The 19398-nt window shown below is 35.4% G+C and overlaps 1 protein-coding gene across 1 annotated transcript in view; it reads right to left on the minus strand.

The window, feature by feature from the left end:
* CACNA2D3 (calcium voltage-gated channel auxiliary subunit alpha2delta 3) overlaps positions 1 to 19398 on the minus strand; it is a 487274-nt gene that overhangs the window by 372335 nt on the left and 95541 nt on the right. Inside the window, exon 3 of the mRNA XM_009284485.2 lies at positions 13746 to 13862. Within this exon, the coding sequence (XP_009282760.1) occupies positions 13746 to 13862 (117 nt within the window). The remainder of the gene's footprint in view (positions 1 to 13745; positions 13863 to 19398) is intronic.

Here is a 19398-nt window from a genome sequence, read left to right on the forward strand (position 1 = left end):
CCCCCCCCTTTTTTTTTTTTTTTTTTAGTAAACCATTCCAGCTTATGGCAATCAGTGTTTTTTGGGCTTCTTTGAGTTAAAGTTGTCCATCAGTATACTAATTAGCCACCTACGGCCTCATCCTTTATGAATTTATCCAATCCCTTATTGAACTTCAGTCAAAAATAAAGATCAAGAGGTTAGTGATTTAATTTCTAGATCATGAGCATGGAATTATCTAAAAGCAAAAGGAAAATAACTGTTCCCATTTCTATACTGATTCATAGTGACATTTAAATGAAAATTGCTTAATTCACAAATCAAGGCAGTATTTCCATTTTTATATGTCAAAAATATTTGCATTAAAATAAGATAATTTAGTCGTCTTAGATCCATCTCAAAAATAACACTGTAGTAATATTTTTGAAGTGTAAAAAAGTAAAACTCCATAAATATCCATAAATGTAACACAATTAAGATAAATGCAAAATTAATGACTCTAGACTAATTTACTGACACATTTACAAAGTGCTAAATTACCATCTCACCACAAGATATGGGAAATGAGTGATAAAAATATGATTTTCCTGACAAAACTCAGGTTTTTTTCAATATAATGAAAAATTACAATATAAGCCAATCTTTTTTAATTACAGATTTTATTCTAGTCTGCTCAGTGTGTTAAGGAGGACAAAATCCCCTCATTGTGTTAGCCCCAAAGCGTACCAAAACCAAACACCCCACCGTAGAAACAAAGTGAGGTATAAACTAGCAAATAAAAAATGTTTACCAGTGTTCTCCCTTAAAGTGTCCTCTGCCTGTGCTAAAGATTCACCAGTTAAAGTGGTTTTAAATGCTGTCTTATCCTAACACATAAGAATTAAAGAATTAACCTCAGATATCCCGCAATTTTTTTCTGACATGTATAAAAAGTTGTCCTGTAATCCTTTTGTATCATAGCCCCTGCCACGATAAATCTGGGAAGGGTGATGTGAAGATACATGAAATCTCTTAAGTGCAGTCTAAGTGCATTTTTCTGCAGCATAGCTTGCTTCTCCAATTCCAGCTTGTTTTTAAAATAAAGACTCACGGGTACAGTGCAGTTATTTCCTTTTTTCTTGCATATGTTTGTGTAGCACTTTTTCATCGCACTGAAATGACCCATCAGAAATACAGGGCACCAGATTTTTCTCTAATGTAGTATTTCTGTAGTGCGTTGTGCCACAATGATTGCTGTACTTCAACCTTTATAATAAAAAACAGATTCATCAATAAAACTTCAATTTATAGCATTAGTTTGGAACTGTTTATTTTCTTCCATGAAACACCTTTTTTGATACGATTTACTCAGTTTATCCTCCTGGAGTTCTTGCACAGCATTGCCAGAAGCAATCATCCAAGATATGCTGTGCTTGCTTAAAGGACAGAGAAATGTGCTTGATCCAAGAATACATAGCTATATCTATTTATATGGACAGTAAAATAAGTTATAAGGTGTTTCTCTATAATTTATTGTTTGTTCCCTTCAGTGTAACTACTTTTAAAACATAAAGTTAATGTCGCATAATTACACGATATTGAAATCAAGATGCTACCTGAAATAAGTGACTACACTGTTGTTCTTACTATTGCTACAGCACCAAAGACAAAGCACCAAACGACACAATGCTTAAAAAAAACTTAGAAGTTTGAACATGAGCTACATGATATTCTTCCTTCCAAACCTAAGATACACAAAAACAAAAATCACACGTCTGCTTCCCCGCCCCCTGGGATTTTTAACTTCACATCATCTCAAAATAGAAAAGCAATCTCAAGCATACGTGTCACGCTCCGTACCTGCTCTCACACAAGTGCACAGCAGTACTGCTTTACAGAGCTGTGGTCCTCAGCTGTTCTTTCCACAAATCCTAATTCTGTAACATAAATGTTTTAAGATCCTTTTGTCTGCGTACATGGAAAGAATTGCCTGGACATTTTCATGAAACCCCACATTCAGAGTCTGTCTTCGGAAGTGATTTGAAATCCGTTAACATGTTATTTTTAAGCACATTTTAATCAATCCATAAAATCGATCAACAGCAAGGCTATGTTTTTAGTAGGGTTCTTTCCACCCCTCAAGCTGCTTGATCTCCAGCGTCAAAGGCTGAAGTACCATCAGAATTTGAGCACTATGAGATTCAGGCTTCAGTGGGTTTATGTTGTTCCTGAGATGTTGCCCTTCTGCCTAGCAAAACCTCAAATCTAACAATCGATACGTGCTGTGTGAGAGCCAGTTTGCCTTAGTCCCTCAGAAAGTGAAAATTCCAAATCCTGTTTCTTTTTTTCTGAAGTTCTAGAGATTCAGGTTACTAATTTGAAACATTTCCGATCAGAAATCTACAGTTTGAGCTAAAGAGCCCAGCTTTCTGCAGCTAACATACATGAGAAATTGATTATCTACAAATGAGTTGGAGGAGGAGATGCTCACCTGCAACAGTATGGAATGCAACAGCAAAAAAGATTTAGCACGGTAACACATACATCAGACCTGAAGCATCTCATTTACACACAAGCGATCAGACAATTTCCCTAAACAGCTGTGCAGTCACCAGAGCTTAAAAAACATCCAAACAAATAGGAAGATGGTTCAACATGGTTTTAAAGCCATCACTGCCACCCCACAAGAAAAAAGAAAAAAAAAAGGCAAAAACAAAAAGCAGCATACGATCCAACTCATTCCTGTCTCCTTCCTATGCTTTGCTGTTACAAGTATTTTTCATCTCATGCAATGAACAAAATCTTAATTAATCTAAGGGAAAGAAAACCCCTCTCAGGTTTTTGTTTTGGGGTTTCTGGCCTGGATAATTCTTCAGTCTTATAATTCCCAGACTTCTACCTGCACAGCCACACAAACATTTGCCGCAGCGCAGTGGAGGGAAAGGAAAGGCGATGGAGAAAGGAGAGCGGAGCAAGCACCTGTGGAAGCTGATAGGGTGACTTCTTTTTGAAGAGCCAGTGCCAACTTGCAAGCACATGGAAGTACAGGCTAACTAACAAAACTTGAGCCTTTTTCTCAGTATTCATGAAAATTAAGATTAAACATTTGAAGTTCTAGTTACAGCTTCAAGTCTGATGTTTTATTACAGTTGCATTTCACACAGCTGTTAAAAAACAGTTCAAAACAAGAGTGTTAACTAAATGCTTCAGTTAACTCACTCTCAAAAAAACCCTGCTTTTCCAGGAAAAAAAAAAGAAGCATCTCACTTCACTTTCAACCTGCTTTTGTCTCCCAAAAGTGTTTCACATAGCACTAGGCCAGTCACGATAAGCCTGCACTCCTGATTTACTCAAGCAGAAATTGTGACCACCTGAAATTCAATGCTGTTGTGAAGAGTTTCTTTACCCCCACCCTCACGGGAAGCTGCCTAGAAAGATTAGAGAGCCTGTGCACTTAAAAAACACACTGCTAGAGTCCATTTGGTTTTCCAGTCTTAAAGAAACTGTTCAAATGGGGGAAGGAGCATGATGGGCTTCTTGTATAACTCTGTAAAGTAAGTATAAATCTATTCAAATAAGAAAATAAAAGTAACTAAGAAAATAAAAGTAACTATAGTGTTAAGGGAAAATGAGATGAGGCAGAATAACTTTTGAACCAGTAAGTGTTAAAAATCCAAACGGAAAAAGAGAAAGTAACTGTGCTGACCAGCGCTGTGTACATTGGAACACATGATCAGCTGTTAGAGATGATACAGCAAATGAACTAAGCTGAAAGTATTTTACATTAAGCAGGCATCTTCCTACATAATTACACTGAAGTCAAATAAACTCAAGAAAGGTGGAAGTGAGGAGGATAAATGGGGTATTTGCCCTCAGTTACCTGTGTAGGAGGCTCTTCTCTCACAATGGTGCTCCCGTGGCAGTTTAGGCTAAGCTAACATGCCTGACCTAACACAGTACCTGCTGGAAGCTCTATCACAAATAAAGAGCAGACTGAAGAGTTAAAGCTCTTAAAAAAAATACTAATGAATTCTCTTTACAGCTCTTTTCATTAAAATGCTTCTGAGTGCTTTAAGAGCTACTATGGAGGAAGACTTGCAGCAGTTTTAGGTGGACGCAAAACTTAAACCACAAACGACCACCAAACTGTTTTTCCACCAGTTTATTTCTAGCTCAGCACAGTCACCTTTTGTGCAAAGAGTTTGATAATCCAGCACTTGGGACCTGATGCACCTCCTGACCCAACTACGGGGCGAGGCAGGAAAATTGGTTAGCTAGGCATGTTTGGGAAGCAAGCGACAAGTGGCTGTAGAAAGCAGTAGTTACCCAAGGCACACCACAACGAGCCAAGGAGCACGCTTCAAAAACTTTGCAGAGTCAGGGCTATATCATTTTGTTCATTTCTCAAAATGAAGACTCATACAGAGATGATAGTGTGTCTCCTACTCAAAATATTGATAAATGACCATTCATTAAATCCCTCCAGGAAAGCTATTACCAGGCTCCTCCTTACTACAGCTCCTAGCATTCCCTCATGCTCCACAGACCGAAGAGAGCAGCGTGACATCACTCGTGCAACGAGGAAAGGAGGCAGCAACTTGAACACCCACTCTGTACAAATGCAGGTTACGCCAAATTGAGCATTCTCTTTAAGAAGATACCTTTTTTCATCATCTAAGCATTAAATCGAATGTGTGTAAGGTTTCGGAAAACAGGCTAATGTTACATGAACAGCAAGCAAGCTATAGTGCATCTTCTCAAGAGAATATTTAAAGCAGTCAATTAATAATAAGTACCAGTAAACACTCTAAAAGTGAGCTGACTCTGAACTTTTTTCATTAATTGTTTAATGACCTAAAAGTACCAGTATTTATAAATTTGAGAATCATTTTTATAATTCCAAAAATAGATTTAATGATATGTATTTACAATATGAAATAAGAATTAGAATTGAAAAATCAAACAACTGGCAGTTGTACAAGTGGAATTAAATTTTAATTGTAACAGATTACTATTTGAAGTGACTAATTTAAAATCATACATTGAACAGCAAGTTGGACAACACAACTATTTTTGTTAAAACAATTGAAGCTAATGTAAAATATTAAAATATGCTAATACCTTAAAACAGTGATAAGAAAGAAGGATACATGAGGCTAATTTATCCTACTTCATTCTTCCAAAACTACTTTACTGTTTTCTTCCTGCTGCGTGGAAAGCTATTTTATGTTGTTGATGGCAAAGACTGAATGTTATGTACTTTTGCAATGAAGTCTAATACAATAATTATTCTGTGAAGTGGCTGGTTTGATTTTTCTCTCTGCCTGTATTTCCAGATAAGTGTTCTATATTTGAATGCGCTATCTTTAAATACTTTTCACTTCTTTTCTCGGCACTGAAGATGAAACCGTCATAATCATCTCCAGCAGCAAATGCTTTTAGGTTTTCTCTACAAGTCTTTATTTTTTTCCTTTTTGTCTTAACAGTATTTTTTCTTTTTTCTAAATTCGAACTTCCAAAAGAAATTCACTTAATTTCCTAAGACTGTGTGGGCTTTTTTTTTTTTTTAAAAAGATACAAACATGACAGATTTTAAAGACAGACAAAATTCAAAGCATAGTTCAAGTTTCTTCATTTTTTGTAGATCATTTGTTTCAAGCTATACCAAGACAATGAAAGCTCCAAATTTGCAGAGCCTTAAAAGCATGCATTTTAGGAAACAGTAGTTCCTAGATACTGCATGTGACTAGGTAATGTACATAACTCCCTGGAAATCTTGACAAATACATATCCCTGAATCTCCTAAACACGATCAACATGAACTACTGCTCCTTCCTCAAAAAATGTACCTAGCAAGTTCATTTTCTGTATTCAAGTTTTCTTTAATACATATTAGTACTCGGAGACAGAAAACAGAAAATTCATTCTGAGCAGAGAAAAAAGGTTAATTTACAAAATTCTTTTGATCTAATTAAAGTCTCTGCAATGAAGGCATTCCTGAACTGTTAAAAAATAAATGATTAAGCAGCAGATGAAAGGTCTCCCTGAAGTTTTTGCTGGTTTTCTTTTCATTCTGTGGAAGACAAACACTGAGAAATAACGCATGAGACAAAGCAACTGAGTTTTTTAGGTTTTGCCTCCCCCCCAACCTATTTAAAGAATAGCTTTCTGTAGACTCAGCTAACCTGGATTTTAAGACATATAAGAGTTAGATAAAGATTTAATCAACACACTTGGGCTCCCCGCTATGATTCAGAGAGGTCTACTGGCAAAAACCTTAACTTCCATTAAACCTATCTATTCCATTACACAAGTAGTACAGGTATAAGATAAACTGATTGTAGCTTTTCCCTTCATTTCTTTTGTTCACCAGCAACGTGCCTGAGGACAGTCTGCGCACTCATATTGCAGCTATGTCATGGGAATGAAGGCTAAGGATAAGAGAAGCCTACCTACACTCCAATAAAAAGGAACTTTTTTTTTCCCCCCCTTTCAGAATTCACAGCAGTATGTGTTTGCAAATACACACGTTTCTTGGGAAACTCAAAGAAATAAAAACCAAAGAAGCAATCCGTGATCTAGCTGATCTGCACTAGAATAGGTTTGGCAAGTGCTTCATTTGTTGAAGATCCTAACTTCTATACATTTGGCAAAAGCAACCCTTAAGTCCAACAGCAATAAACAAGAAAAATATTTACTGTGCTTTTAAATATTCTTCAAACTATGACTATCAAGGTTATGTATTATGCTACTGAATACTCCACTGACTGTCGGTGGGTTACTAACCATCTTTTTGTTTTCCAGTGTAGTCTAACTTGCTAAAAAGTAAATAAAGCTCTTAATGCTTTCAGAACAGAAATTCATCACTTAAATATGAAGGAGATCAGTAGAACTGTGAGCAAAATTCAAATGATACCAAAAGTAACTAGCAACAATTACAGCTAAAATACTAAATGTGAATACAAAAATATTGCTGAAAACCTTTAATTTGTTGGCAGTAATTAACACAATTGTAGCCATCTCTCCTTTATTCATTATGTCTTTTTTCTGCCATTTAAAACTATTTATAGTGACACTGGGTTGGTTCACCACAATTTCCTTCCACCCACAACCATTTATAATTTTTTCCTCCAGTAAAAATTTATAAACTTAATGGTATTTTTTTTTCATTTCCATCTGCTGACAAAAAACAACCTGTCTTACTATATATGGAAAAAAAAAAAAAATCAGGAGTCAGAATAGCATCCATTGAGCAGCACAATTTTAAAGAGTGCATGTTGATATTCCTTTTCCTTCCTTCTAATTCTGCAGATGCAAATTAGCTCAATGAGGGAACAGCGTGGATAGTGAAAACGTGTTTATTATACATTTAGAAATAGTGAGCCTAGCAAAGTAATAAGTTTTGACGTTTAAGACCTTTCTATCTTGTATTATATGAATATGAAGTGTGAATGATTATTTGCTTCTCTTCTCAAGAATGCCATTCCCAATCTAGCCTTGATCAAAGTGATAGAAAATCAGAATAAAAATACAGTGTAATAAAACACACAGTGGGCATTGAAGACAGTGTACATTTAAAACAGTCTCAAAAGAAATCAGTTCAAAATTCACCTGGAATGTTCCTCACTTGCCTCATTTTTTTCTCTAGGCACTGTGGGAAGCCTTTATTATTTTTCAACTTCCAAGTTAACAAAGTACTATCTAAATACTAAACCCCACCACGCAAAAATGTTCTGTCCTCAGTAAATGCTCTTAATTGGCATAATGACACAGCAGTGACAACCTCAACTTCCCTGATTTAATGGGTTTTACAAAAATTCTCCAGTATGCAATCTCCAGTAAACTGGAGATTACATCCCAGCAATTCTTAATTCGCAGATTATATATGAAGAAATAAAAGGTAGAAAATTATGCAGATGGCCGTTATTTTAAAATCCCATTTAAAACCATAATAGAAGGAATATCAAACAGTTTTTTATACATAATGATGTCTGCACCAGAGACGCCTGGCTGTAAGAAAACATAATACACAATGGACCTAGGACACTGGCAATGTCTTGTAGTATGTTACATTTTGATATATTTGATCTTTGATATAAAAGTAAGATAATGATACTGCTGGGAAGTGTTCTGAGCTGTAAGGTGCACAAAAGATGCAAAGCTTTGCAGGTCCTGTGAATGTCTAGACAACAATACTGTTACCCTTGATCAGCTAATAATCTACATGGATAACCCTGCAGATTAGTACTTAGAGTTAAATGCTCCTTCAATATATGTGTTAAATGTACTTTCAATAACATATTCATTCAAGACCGAGTTCTTTTAAATTTAATGGAATAAAAAATGTTATTTTACCTAATTCAACAGATATACTCCCCCTATATTCAGAACTATATCTACTTTGGTCACAGATGCGCACACACAAAACCAAAAACCAGCTCAATAGTATTAAGAACATAGATCCAAGACTACTGAACAGAAAGGTACATTTCTTTAGTTTTTGTTTTGTTTTTAATCCTTCATCAGGTTCCCATGTGCCATATAACATCTTATCACAGTATTTTTTTGTCTCTACCCCTCATCCATTAAATAAAGCTCCCACAATTTATTCAGGTCTCTTCTGTATCACCCCTAGTGATACAGAAGTCCTTTCTTATCACTGAGTTTTCTCTGCCTTTCCTCAATGAGGATACAGACTCTCCTCCCTGTAACCACTCCCCGATTCTGATGACACTTGTAGGGATTTAACCACTGGCAAAAGTGACAATGGGTTCAAATGTAAATGGGGGGAAGGCTGCAGTCAATAACCTCAACCGAAGAACATGACAAAAGTTATCCACTCTAAGAAGAAAAGAAGCCCCCAAAAGATTATATAAAAAACTTCCATATCAATGACAACATGTGAAATAATGACCCCTTTCTAAAATTTGAGTTTTATTTAGTTTATTTGCTGTGATTACACTTTTGTATGAGCTCAGTGACAACAACTGGAAGCAGCAGTCTTAAAGCAAATGACTGAAGTAACTCCTGGAATGGAAAGGTATTTAACAGTGGGTAAGAAATCGGTCTACTTAAGCATCTACTTTCAAAATCCAGTTCTAAATGCCACACTCAACCAACCAGAAAACAAAAACTACCTTCTGTACCAACACGTCTGATCAAATGGGGAAGAACTTACCATTAAGTTACACACCAAAAATTAGTCAAATGCCAAATACATCCAAGAAAACAGTAAAGTACTTGGTTGTAAATAAAAGCTACATTCATTGACTACAATATTCAGTATGAATTCTTTACTAAGCTTTCATAAATAAGCCTATTCAGAGCACTGCAAAATATTCCTATGGAGAAAGAAACTTCCTCTGTTTAGGACCTTTCACTCGCAGCTCTGGATTACTTACCATGATCTCTGTGTTCATCCAGCCAAGTTCATTTTGCATTCACCAACATATCACTTTATTTTAAATAAAAATTAATTTATTGATCAGGACACCAATTTACCAGTATTTGCTTGGAAATATGTGGATGCAGTACATGTAATTAAATACTTTGCTTACATATATATGCCACAAATCAATAGTAAATTGCATCTATTGATATTACATATATAAACCTCAATATGCATGTGTGTAAAGATATGTACCCATATGCATATACATCCACGTATATGAATAAGCACAAACATTTCAAATACATACACTTTTTTAACTGTGCATAAACAATATCATCCTAATAGCATCTGAAAGCAGTTTGAAGACTGGTGTAAAAATCATTGGTGGAAAAAAATCCATTTCTCCATTGCAAATGTTTGTTAAATGTAAATGCTGATATTCTACTCCTTGAAAGAACATTTGTCTGCATGTGGAATTTCATGATAAAAAGCTTTAAAGTCCCAGGTTTCTCTAGATAAACCCTACTGGCTTACTGATGCATGAATGCACTGAAATTGAATTACTGTACAACAGCAATTACTTTTCACCGTACAGTTATAATGAGAATCAGCTTCACAATGAACACTAGGTAGCTACAGTAGGAAAAGTTAATAAAAAGAAATCTCTTTTATTTGCTTTTTCCACTGCACCAATGGTAGTTGCCTTAAAGAAAAATAATCCTTAACACTTGATTTGCCATCTTACAAGTAAATCAACAATCATTTTTACAGGATTCTCTTTACTTGCAAAGAAACACTAATGAAAATAGAAATTTGACTGCATAGCTAAAGTTTTAATAATAGCTTTTCTAATATTCCCTAATAACTTATTTATCTTTCATTTTGCTTTCTTTTTCACTTCCCTCTATCTTCCTTTGATTTTTTTCCTATTACACCATTACCTAGGAAAAGTAAAAGTACCAAATGAATAGTTTTAATTCCACCTCTTTTTCACTATCGAGTTTATTGCAGTAGTTATTTGTTACAGAGCATTATGTCATCGTGCTCTATTCTCTTCAGTTTCAAACCAGTGGAGTCACTAGAGTAGCATAAAACCTTCAAAAAAATAAAAAAAAAAAATCACAGCTAACTTAAAATCAAGACTGATCAAGCACATTTCCTATGAGTGAAATCACTAGAAGTCCAGGAAAAGCAACTGAAGCAATACCACAAGTGACAGCAGACTACACAAGGCTCTCAAAGGGATTATTTGGGTTTGGCTGTAAAATTAAATCCACTACTGAACAACGCAGGAAACATTTCCAACTTATCCCACCTTATGGGCAGTAAGATTTTTCCCCAACTCGAATGTCATAGTCTTAAAGGTAAATGGATACATCTACGTTTGTCACAGCTAGAAACAAAGCATCAGCAACATTGAATCAAAACCACTCTTCAGTGGTTTTAACTTAAATCATGTCACAAATATTTCAAAATAAAATCTGAAGTTGCCTCTTTGAAATTCAATCAAGTAGGGCAGTATTAGGAAGGAAATGGTTAACAGGAATATCCTGAACTGACATAAATCTAAGGTAAATATAGTGAACACCAGCGGGGGGGAGGTTGCTTGCAAGGGTTTCCATCAGTAAGTAAATGACAAAAGGTTATATAATTGGTTTAGCACTTTCAGTTTTCCATTTATTTTATGTATCTGACAGCACAAAAATAGGACATTCTGTGATAGGATAATTGCATACTGAAGGGTAATTCAAACAGGGGATGAATATGATAAAAATCACGCTGAACCAACTAATCAGTATGAAAAGCGATGAGACAGAAAGATAAAAATTCAACCAGAATATAAAGAGGGAGGAGGGAGAAGAGTTCAAACGTGATTAGTAGCTTCAAACAAGTTAATGTGTTTGAAAGCATAAAGCAAACCAAAAAAACTGAAGGCCTTTCCAAGCCATCCTCTTTCTATATTTCCAAGTCTTCTTGGCCTTTTCTACAAATTAAACATTTTATATACTGTGGCTTTCTGAATAGTTGTCACAGATTGCTACATCTGCTAGAATCTGAAAAAGTATGTTGATTAAAATGTTTTATCTAAAAAGTATTTTAAATTAAACCATGGATTTTGATGTCTACTTGAAGCTAATTCAGCGAGCAGTGTAAGGTAACAATTTGGGGTAACACTGGAACATCTTTTTCTGAGCACTTGGATTTGAACCCTTGCAATGGTCACCCCATTATTTCTAGGGCTGAGAGATATTTTGTAAGGTACTCTTCTCATTTAGTACTTACCCTAATATTACTGCCAGCGTATCTAAAATATTACTGTGAATTCTAGGTTTCAGTGCTCTTCGTACAAGTTTCCATCAAAAGCTTATGTCAAAATTCTATTATTTTAGAGGCAAGGTGATGCAGTATTACTTTGTCTCAACATGGAGCAGAGGTCTTAGGTCCATATGAGCTTTGTAACTCCTATCTCACCTCTCCAGATATGAGGAGAAAAGTAGCTATGATGTACCAAACATGGAACTCATGCAAAATCTGCACTGTACCAAAGGATTTTGTACTTATCAGGACATAAAATACTAAGTACTGCTTACTATCACAACATAAAAGGTCACTCACTACATCTCTAGTAACCAAGATGGACCACATTATGTAATTATGCAAAAAAGAACAACTTTATTGGAAGGTACACTAAACAGATCGTTTTCTAAAAGAAGTGACCCTGTCCAAACCAAGCTTCTAGCCTCCTTTCCAAAGATGGAAACCTTCCAAAGAAGACTCTGGATTTCAGTCAGTTTTTCCAGCACTAAAACTTTTTCACGCAATACTATATGCATAGTTTAACTTCACAGAATTTGGGCTTATTTTCACTCAGAGCAGGGTGGCCTATATTGGTCCTATATTTTCTTCCTCCTTAGACAAAAACACCATCTGTATAAAAAGGCCAAACCAGTTCTAAATACTCACAAATGTTAGAAAACATATGCTACAAAGCTCTAACTGAGAGTCAAACTGCTCTTCCCCAGGAGCACTCCACACCGACGGAAGAGAGCTCCCCTTTCCCTGTGTGCAGCTTGCTGGTCACTTCTCGCTCTAAATGAGTGCTGCTCCAAGAATGGTTTTTTCACATTGTTACAATCTCAGGGCAGCAGTTTTCTCTTCTAAGGAACAAGGAAAACGCACACACACACCCCCAGAGTCAATATTCTGCAGGCTTCTGGAAGCTGTTGCACACATCTTGAAGTACAGTTTTCCTCTGAAAAACAGACTGTAAAAATAGCATTGCGGGGTTCCATGTTTATTGTCTTTCTCTGCTTCCTTGCCAAGTGTGCTCAGTTTACAAGCTGAAATATGTTTTACTTTGCTGCCAGCCCAGAAAATTCAATCTCTAAAACATAGCCAAATTCCTTCCTCCCTTTTGCACCATAACAAAAAATAAAAGGCTGAAGGCGAAATTTTATCTACAGTTACACAAATGGAATCCCTGTCCTTGGGTGACACCTTAAGCTCCACAGTTGAGACACAAAGACCTTCAACTCAATTGAGCAGACAAATCTGGCTGAAATACAGTAGCTGGGGGTAAACGGCATCACCATAATGTCCCATTAATCTGCTGATATAGGTGATGTAACAGGAACTACTGTTACAGGCAGTCACCTCAACTTCTAGCAAAGAATAATGCAAAATGAAAGCTACAACAGGAAGACCTGTTGTTCTTTAGGACATGCATGTTACAATGAACTCCTATTTGATATAGTAAAACAGAAGTTGGAACTTCTTTTTTCATGGTAAATCTAATCTAATAGGATGCGAAAGCTACTACAAAAGATCAGAATGGAGATCAAAAAAGAAACCAACCCCAAAACCTACAGATGTACAGAAAGCTCAGTGTAGCTACTTAATGATCAGTAATAAGTTGCCTTTAGAGTGATGTAGTACTTACCACAACTAGAGGAATTTTGGATTTAGTTCCATTTGAGGCATCTCCATCTTCTTCTAGATTTGAACTAAAGGGCAGTTATTGAACTCAGAAGATTCCCTGCAATCCTATTTTGTAACAGTGAGCAGTTAAATTAAGTTGCTTTAGTCCGATATCTTGAAATCCAACATTTTAATGCACAGTCATATGTAGTTATGTTTTACTGAACACAAGTGATACCTTACAAACTCATATGGGAAACTGGTAGTCCAAATCTAGTTACACGCTCTTGCATTTATCTATTGATGGTACAAATAACTTATATCTATTCTCTTGAACACTGATCCTAAAATACTTCTGAATGCTTTAGCACTTCCACTTCAGCACCTTCGATTGCTAGTACAGCCTTCAGAGCAGAGCCTAAATTATATACTTAGTTTTACATCCTAGAATGAAATAGCAGACTGATCTGCTGCTTACCCGTACAGCTTCAGACTTTTTATGAAACATTTCTTCCATATTCTTTGCTAACTTTTTCACAAGCTGAAGGCCATCAATTTCTTCTATTGCAACGTCCTTCTCATATTCTTTTGTATTCTGGAAGGGGAAAAAAAAAAAAAAGAAAAAAGAATTAGGGAAAACTATTCACAGTGAACCAGCTGAAATTTTGACAACTAATTATTAGTTTCATATTACACTTTTGCTGACATTCTTCATTTATTTGATGTTTATTTATGTGACAGAAGGCTGCTTTGTGCCAAGATGCTGTCACAGGGATAGAACAACTGGGTTAGAACCAGAACTCTGTTAAGAAAATATAATAGAAATATTTATCTTGTGCACTGTAGGAAAATGGTAATTCCTCTTCACAACGTTTAAATTACCCCTCCCCACAACTGAACAACAGCCAAAAAAAGTAGTAAAAAATCCTCATACCCCATCCAAAAATCGTTTAAAACCAGTGATATGCTTGGCAATCCACAAGGCCTTAGCAACCTAGAATCCTCCTCCTCCTCAGCTGAACTTGTAGATGTCTTTCACGAGCTTTACACAATACTTACATTATGATTACTTATACTACAAGCTTATGTAAACATTCTTAACTTTCCATGCAAAGAAAACCCTAAATAAACCACATAAACATGAGTCTTTATCCGAATGCAAGCCTAAAAGTATCCTTTATACAATATGGATGAGCATTAGCTTATGGTCTCTTTTCACAGTGTGTGTAACTCTCAGACTGACTAAGCACTAAAAATATATTCAAAACAATTTTTATCCTCTATTTTCTGCATATCAGTATTTTTTCTTTATCAGTATTTACAATGAAGCTTGTGAGAATATAATATACAGAAAAAGCATAATATTCTTTGGAGTCAATCTTCAAAACATTTAGTACTGAGAACACTCCTCTTTCCCATGTCATTCCACTATAACCTGTACTCTAAGAAGTGATGGCTTTCAGTCTAGTTATTGTTTGCTTATCTCTATTTAAAACATGTGTGAGTTGTGATGAACTAATCATTGCCCATTACCAAACCCTTAACCTATTCACATAATAGTACCTCCATGATACTGTGAGGAAGATGAAAAGCATACCTGGCTTCTGCCAGCTTTAGCCCTGTGTGCAAAAAATATCTTCCAAACCTCTAAAGCAGACTCTTAGTGCAACCCACAGCACAATACTTGAGTCAATAAAATGAGCTGGTATTAAAGAGATTTATCAATAAAACTTGCCTATAGAATTACAATTCTCTCCAAACCTTATATAACTCCAGAGAGAGAAGAAAGAATAACAGCATCAAAAACAATGGCTCAAAGCACCTGGATGAACACTAAAATGATCAAAACAGTGAGTAAGTCAGGACCAGTCATGTCCTGGCTGGTGATGGAAGGAAGGACTCTATTGTAAGTGAATGCCTGCACATGTTGTACCTATTTCTTCTGACAAAACTAATTTTCAAGGCTAAGTAACACTTTGGACTTGCTTTAATCTTTATTCTTCTCTGTAAAAACCTTGTGTGAATGTTTTGATAGGCAAATAATATTTGATAAAACATCATTTGCAGACACTTTCGTAAGAAGGTTAAAATATACAAAGTTGCCAGTAAATATGTAGGACACTAAATTTTTTTATATTCTGTAATTTTCTAATTTCAGTAATAATTTCTTTTTTTTTTTCCCCCACACTATTTCCAGTTATGAGGCTCTATTCTAGCTGAGATTTTAATATTAGTCCAAGTAATCTAAGAAACCTCAAGCAGACCACCTGCATTTTGCTCCCTGGAGGCAGGAGGGGAGATTTGGTTTTTTCCCTTCTTGGTGTGCATTTAAATGCCATAAGCAGAGTTCTGATTTCAACTCTGCAAGTCCATTTATGCCATTACTAAACTCATTACTCTCCACTCTGAAAAAAATTAATTTAGGATAGCACAGTGTTTTGTCTAAAACAGAAAAATATTGGGGTTTTATTTACTGGAGAAAATACAAGAACACAGTAGACAACAGAGATAAATGTTACTGTAACAAATACTAACCGTGATAAAATGTAGTAAATTAAAAGTAAATTGAAAACATTCCCAGTTAATTAACAATGTCAAAGTCTGTTCACATCCCACAGGATTTGAAGTTTTGGAGAATTTAAAACAAATGAAAAATTGCAGTGTCATGAACAACTATCACATTTATTATGTCAAGAGATCAACTACAACTTTGAATCGCTTATTTCAAGCTGCACAGATCATGTTTAATGTATCAAGTTGTGATAAAAATGGTTTCCTTCAGACTTGACCTTTGAGTTCTTAGAAAGTATTCTAAAATGCATCACTTCAAGAGACTGTTTTCAGGTCATCAGATTTATTGATTTAAGCTTTGCCATCAAGTGAAGAAAACCAGGAGATTTTTCACTGCATTTGTCTGAAAACTGAATGGTACGGTTGAAGTCGACAAATTTTCTAGGCACAGAGAATCATACCATGTAGTCTATTAGGCTATTGTGATAACATATTAAAAAGCCGCCCTTCTCAATTTTGAGTAACTGGTGCTTTTGAAAATTAATAATAACTTGCACTCAAAATAGATGGGAATGATTAATTAACTGATAATTTATGATTTTATAATTATGCTTGCTCATAATACATAAATTCATCATTTTTTCCATATAAATGCCAAAGTTCCAACATAAAAAAAAATTGGAGAAAATAGTAGATATTATTTGAGTTCGATTTGAAAAGACCACACATCTTGCATGGTGCATGTCTAGGCAATTGTTGGAAACCTTCAAGAACATTTGCAACAAACTAGGAGCATTTACTTGATCTGCAAGACCTTGGCAACCAAGAGGTTTACATAATATGTATTTTACATTCAGTATTTCATTGCCATAAAAATACTTCTATTATTTTTTCAGCCGTCAGTGGAAGGTTCCAAAACAGGAGAAATGATGTGGTTGGAAAAAACACCAGCTGTTTTTAGTATCCTTGTGCTCTAGTGATTGCGTCTGGAGGGAAGAGGTGCCAGCTTAATCTGTGTGTCTATGCACTTCCTCTTAGTACTCAATGTGCGTGAGGCTGGGAATGTAGATTCAATCTAGAGAGCGGTTAATTTTATAATAACTAGCAGTGCAAGAAACCTGAATCACAGCAGATAGTGAGAAAACAAAAACACAATAAAACTGTAACAAAGGACGTCATTAATAATGGATTCTCTTCTTTTCACCGCAGAGGCTGTCTGACCTCCAGGCTCTCATCATTTCCCTACCACTAGATTTTACATGTTAAATTTGTTTCTAATTTAAATAAATTAACTAAAACAGCAAAGACATAGTTCCTTTGAAATAAATTTGAAAGTTTTTAAATGACATTATTTGTTTTCTTTTAACGTAACCTTGAGAAAACAGCAGCGTGCCACTAGGGTTGCAATTAAGCAAAATGCTATCACAGACAGTGGTGAAAAAACATAGCTTCTGGGCCAGGCTGTCCTTTATATACCAGACTTGCAAACTACCTTGTAGTACTGCTACTCTGAATGGCTCTTCCAAGCAATGCTTTAAATAGCCATTTCCCTCCACTGTAAAAAATATGAAGTTGATGATAAAGTTTTGTTTTGTTTTTTAAAAAGATGAAACCCTTGATTTTTTTCAATATACTATTATTCCAGTAAGAGATACTGAAAAATTCTCATCAACATGTGTAACAGACCCAGTAATTCCTTTTAAGAACAGTACAAGTGTGAGAAAACAGCCTTAACTTTGCTATAAGTAATTGACTTGCATAACAAAAGGGGTATGAAAAGTTAAGAGTCAGTTAGACATTTCTTTAGATAAGTGGATTTCTAATTGTCTAGAAGATCAAGCAGATACAACTTGTGATTCGCTGCATCACAAAAAAAAAAATACTTGGAATGCTGATTCTTTCTGCTTACAAAAATTAGCATTTGGTAAAAAATTCTCCAGAGAGACAAGAACATTTATCATTTGGAAAGCACACAAAAAATACATTATTTCTTCAGTATCTGTTTTGCCAGATCATTTCACATAAGCGCCAGGGAAAGAGAGACAGTACTTCACTGTCAGAACTTTTAACGCCGTTCATGGATTTAGGTGTGGGGCTTTTTTCTTGCATGGTAAACGATCATCTAGAAATAACATACCAGAAAGCAATCTATACAAAACTCGGGTCTGAAGCATTTAATGCAATCCAAGTATTTGGCACTGAAACATCAACACGCACAAAAAAACCCCAAACCAAAAACAACAAATAAAACCCAAAACCAACAACAGCAGCAAAACAAAACCAAAAAACCAAACAAATAAAACCACCACGCCAGAAAACCACATAGCTTGAATGACCAAGGCAGGAAAAGAAATACCCTCTTGAAACAAGACAACTTCAGAAAGACACCATACGTCAGCTACAGTTCGTATTTTTACTCCTTGTTTCTTCTCCAAAGAGAAACATGATCTTTGTGTTCCTATTTGTATCTACTCCTATCAACTCTTATCAAAATCAAGATAATTGCCTTTATGCCATATAAAAAAAGATTTCAAGTTACTTACAAGTGTGTAAACAGTCCTTAGTACCAGTCTTTTGACAAGTCTGTGGGTGCTTTGTACATGCGCAGAACAATACAACCATTTGTGATGAAAATTCTTCCCCCTCCCCGGGAGTTTCAGAGCCAGTAAATATCACTACCATCCTGATTACAGAAATTTATTTACTCAACAGGAATATTGTAATAATCCTTTAAAAGTAATCTGTCGGTTTGTGTTGCATTTTAGAAAGTGATATATGCCTCTGAGGTGTATTCATAGCTATAGCTTGCATCGCTATACATACTTTACAAATGTTGCTATTTGAGAGTGTTTTTGTCACATACATGTTAAATACATATGCGTGTATATATCTTTTGTTTTATAATGAAAAAGCAGAACCCAGCATGCAAATGAAAGATCAAATATCCATTCAATCTACCCATTGTTTCCATGAAAAAAGTATGTTTGCTCAATGCCATTTGGAAAAAAAAAAAAAAAAAAACAAACAACCAAAGAAACCCAACCAAAACACCCCATACCAAAAACACTTTCAGATGTTAAGTCTCAACGTTGCAAATGTAAAGTGAGATTACAGAAACATATACTTTTGATTAAATCACCAACTTTTGATTTCAATTAATATCTATTTGCCCAGTAGAAAGGCTGTGCTATGCATTGCTTGAACTGTTCAAACTTGCTTCAGACGCTCTGCCGTGTAAGCCCTAACAGTGACTCCCTTTGGCACAGAAGTGCTGATTTGAAGTGCCACATGAGTTAATTGGCTTATTAGAACTATTTTAATTCTATATTTGAGATGTCCTGACAATCAAATGTAATCAATGAATGAGTCTGCAAGGCTGCAAAAAGCTTACAGCTAATACAATTTGCAGCTCTAAATGTGGTTTCTTTAGTTATAGAGTCAAAAGCTACGTCAGTCTTAAGCAGAGTTCTGTCTCAGTTCTTAAGCCCTAAACTCATGGATTTCTTCGCTAATGTTGACTTTCCTACCCAAAGTAACCTTGGATTTTTAGGTCAAGTTCTTCTGGAGTGTAGGGATCAGAAGGTTGATAATATAGTACATTTTTACGCATCGAGAAAAAT

This window comes from Aptenodytes forsteri, unplaced genomic scaffold (genome assembly GCF_000699145.1).
Source record: "Aptenodytes forsteri isolate BGI_AS27 unplaced genomic scaffold, ASM69914v1 Scaffold53, whole genome shotgun sequence".
In the NCBI taxonomy this organism is placed as follows: Eukaryota; Metazoa; Chordata; class Aves; order Sphenisciformes; family Spheniscidae; genus Aptenodytes; species Aptenodytes forsteri.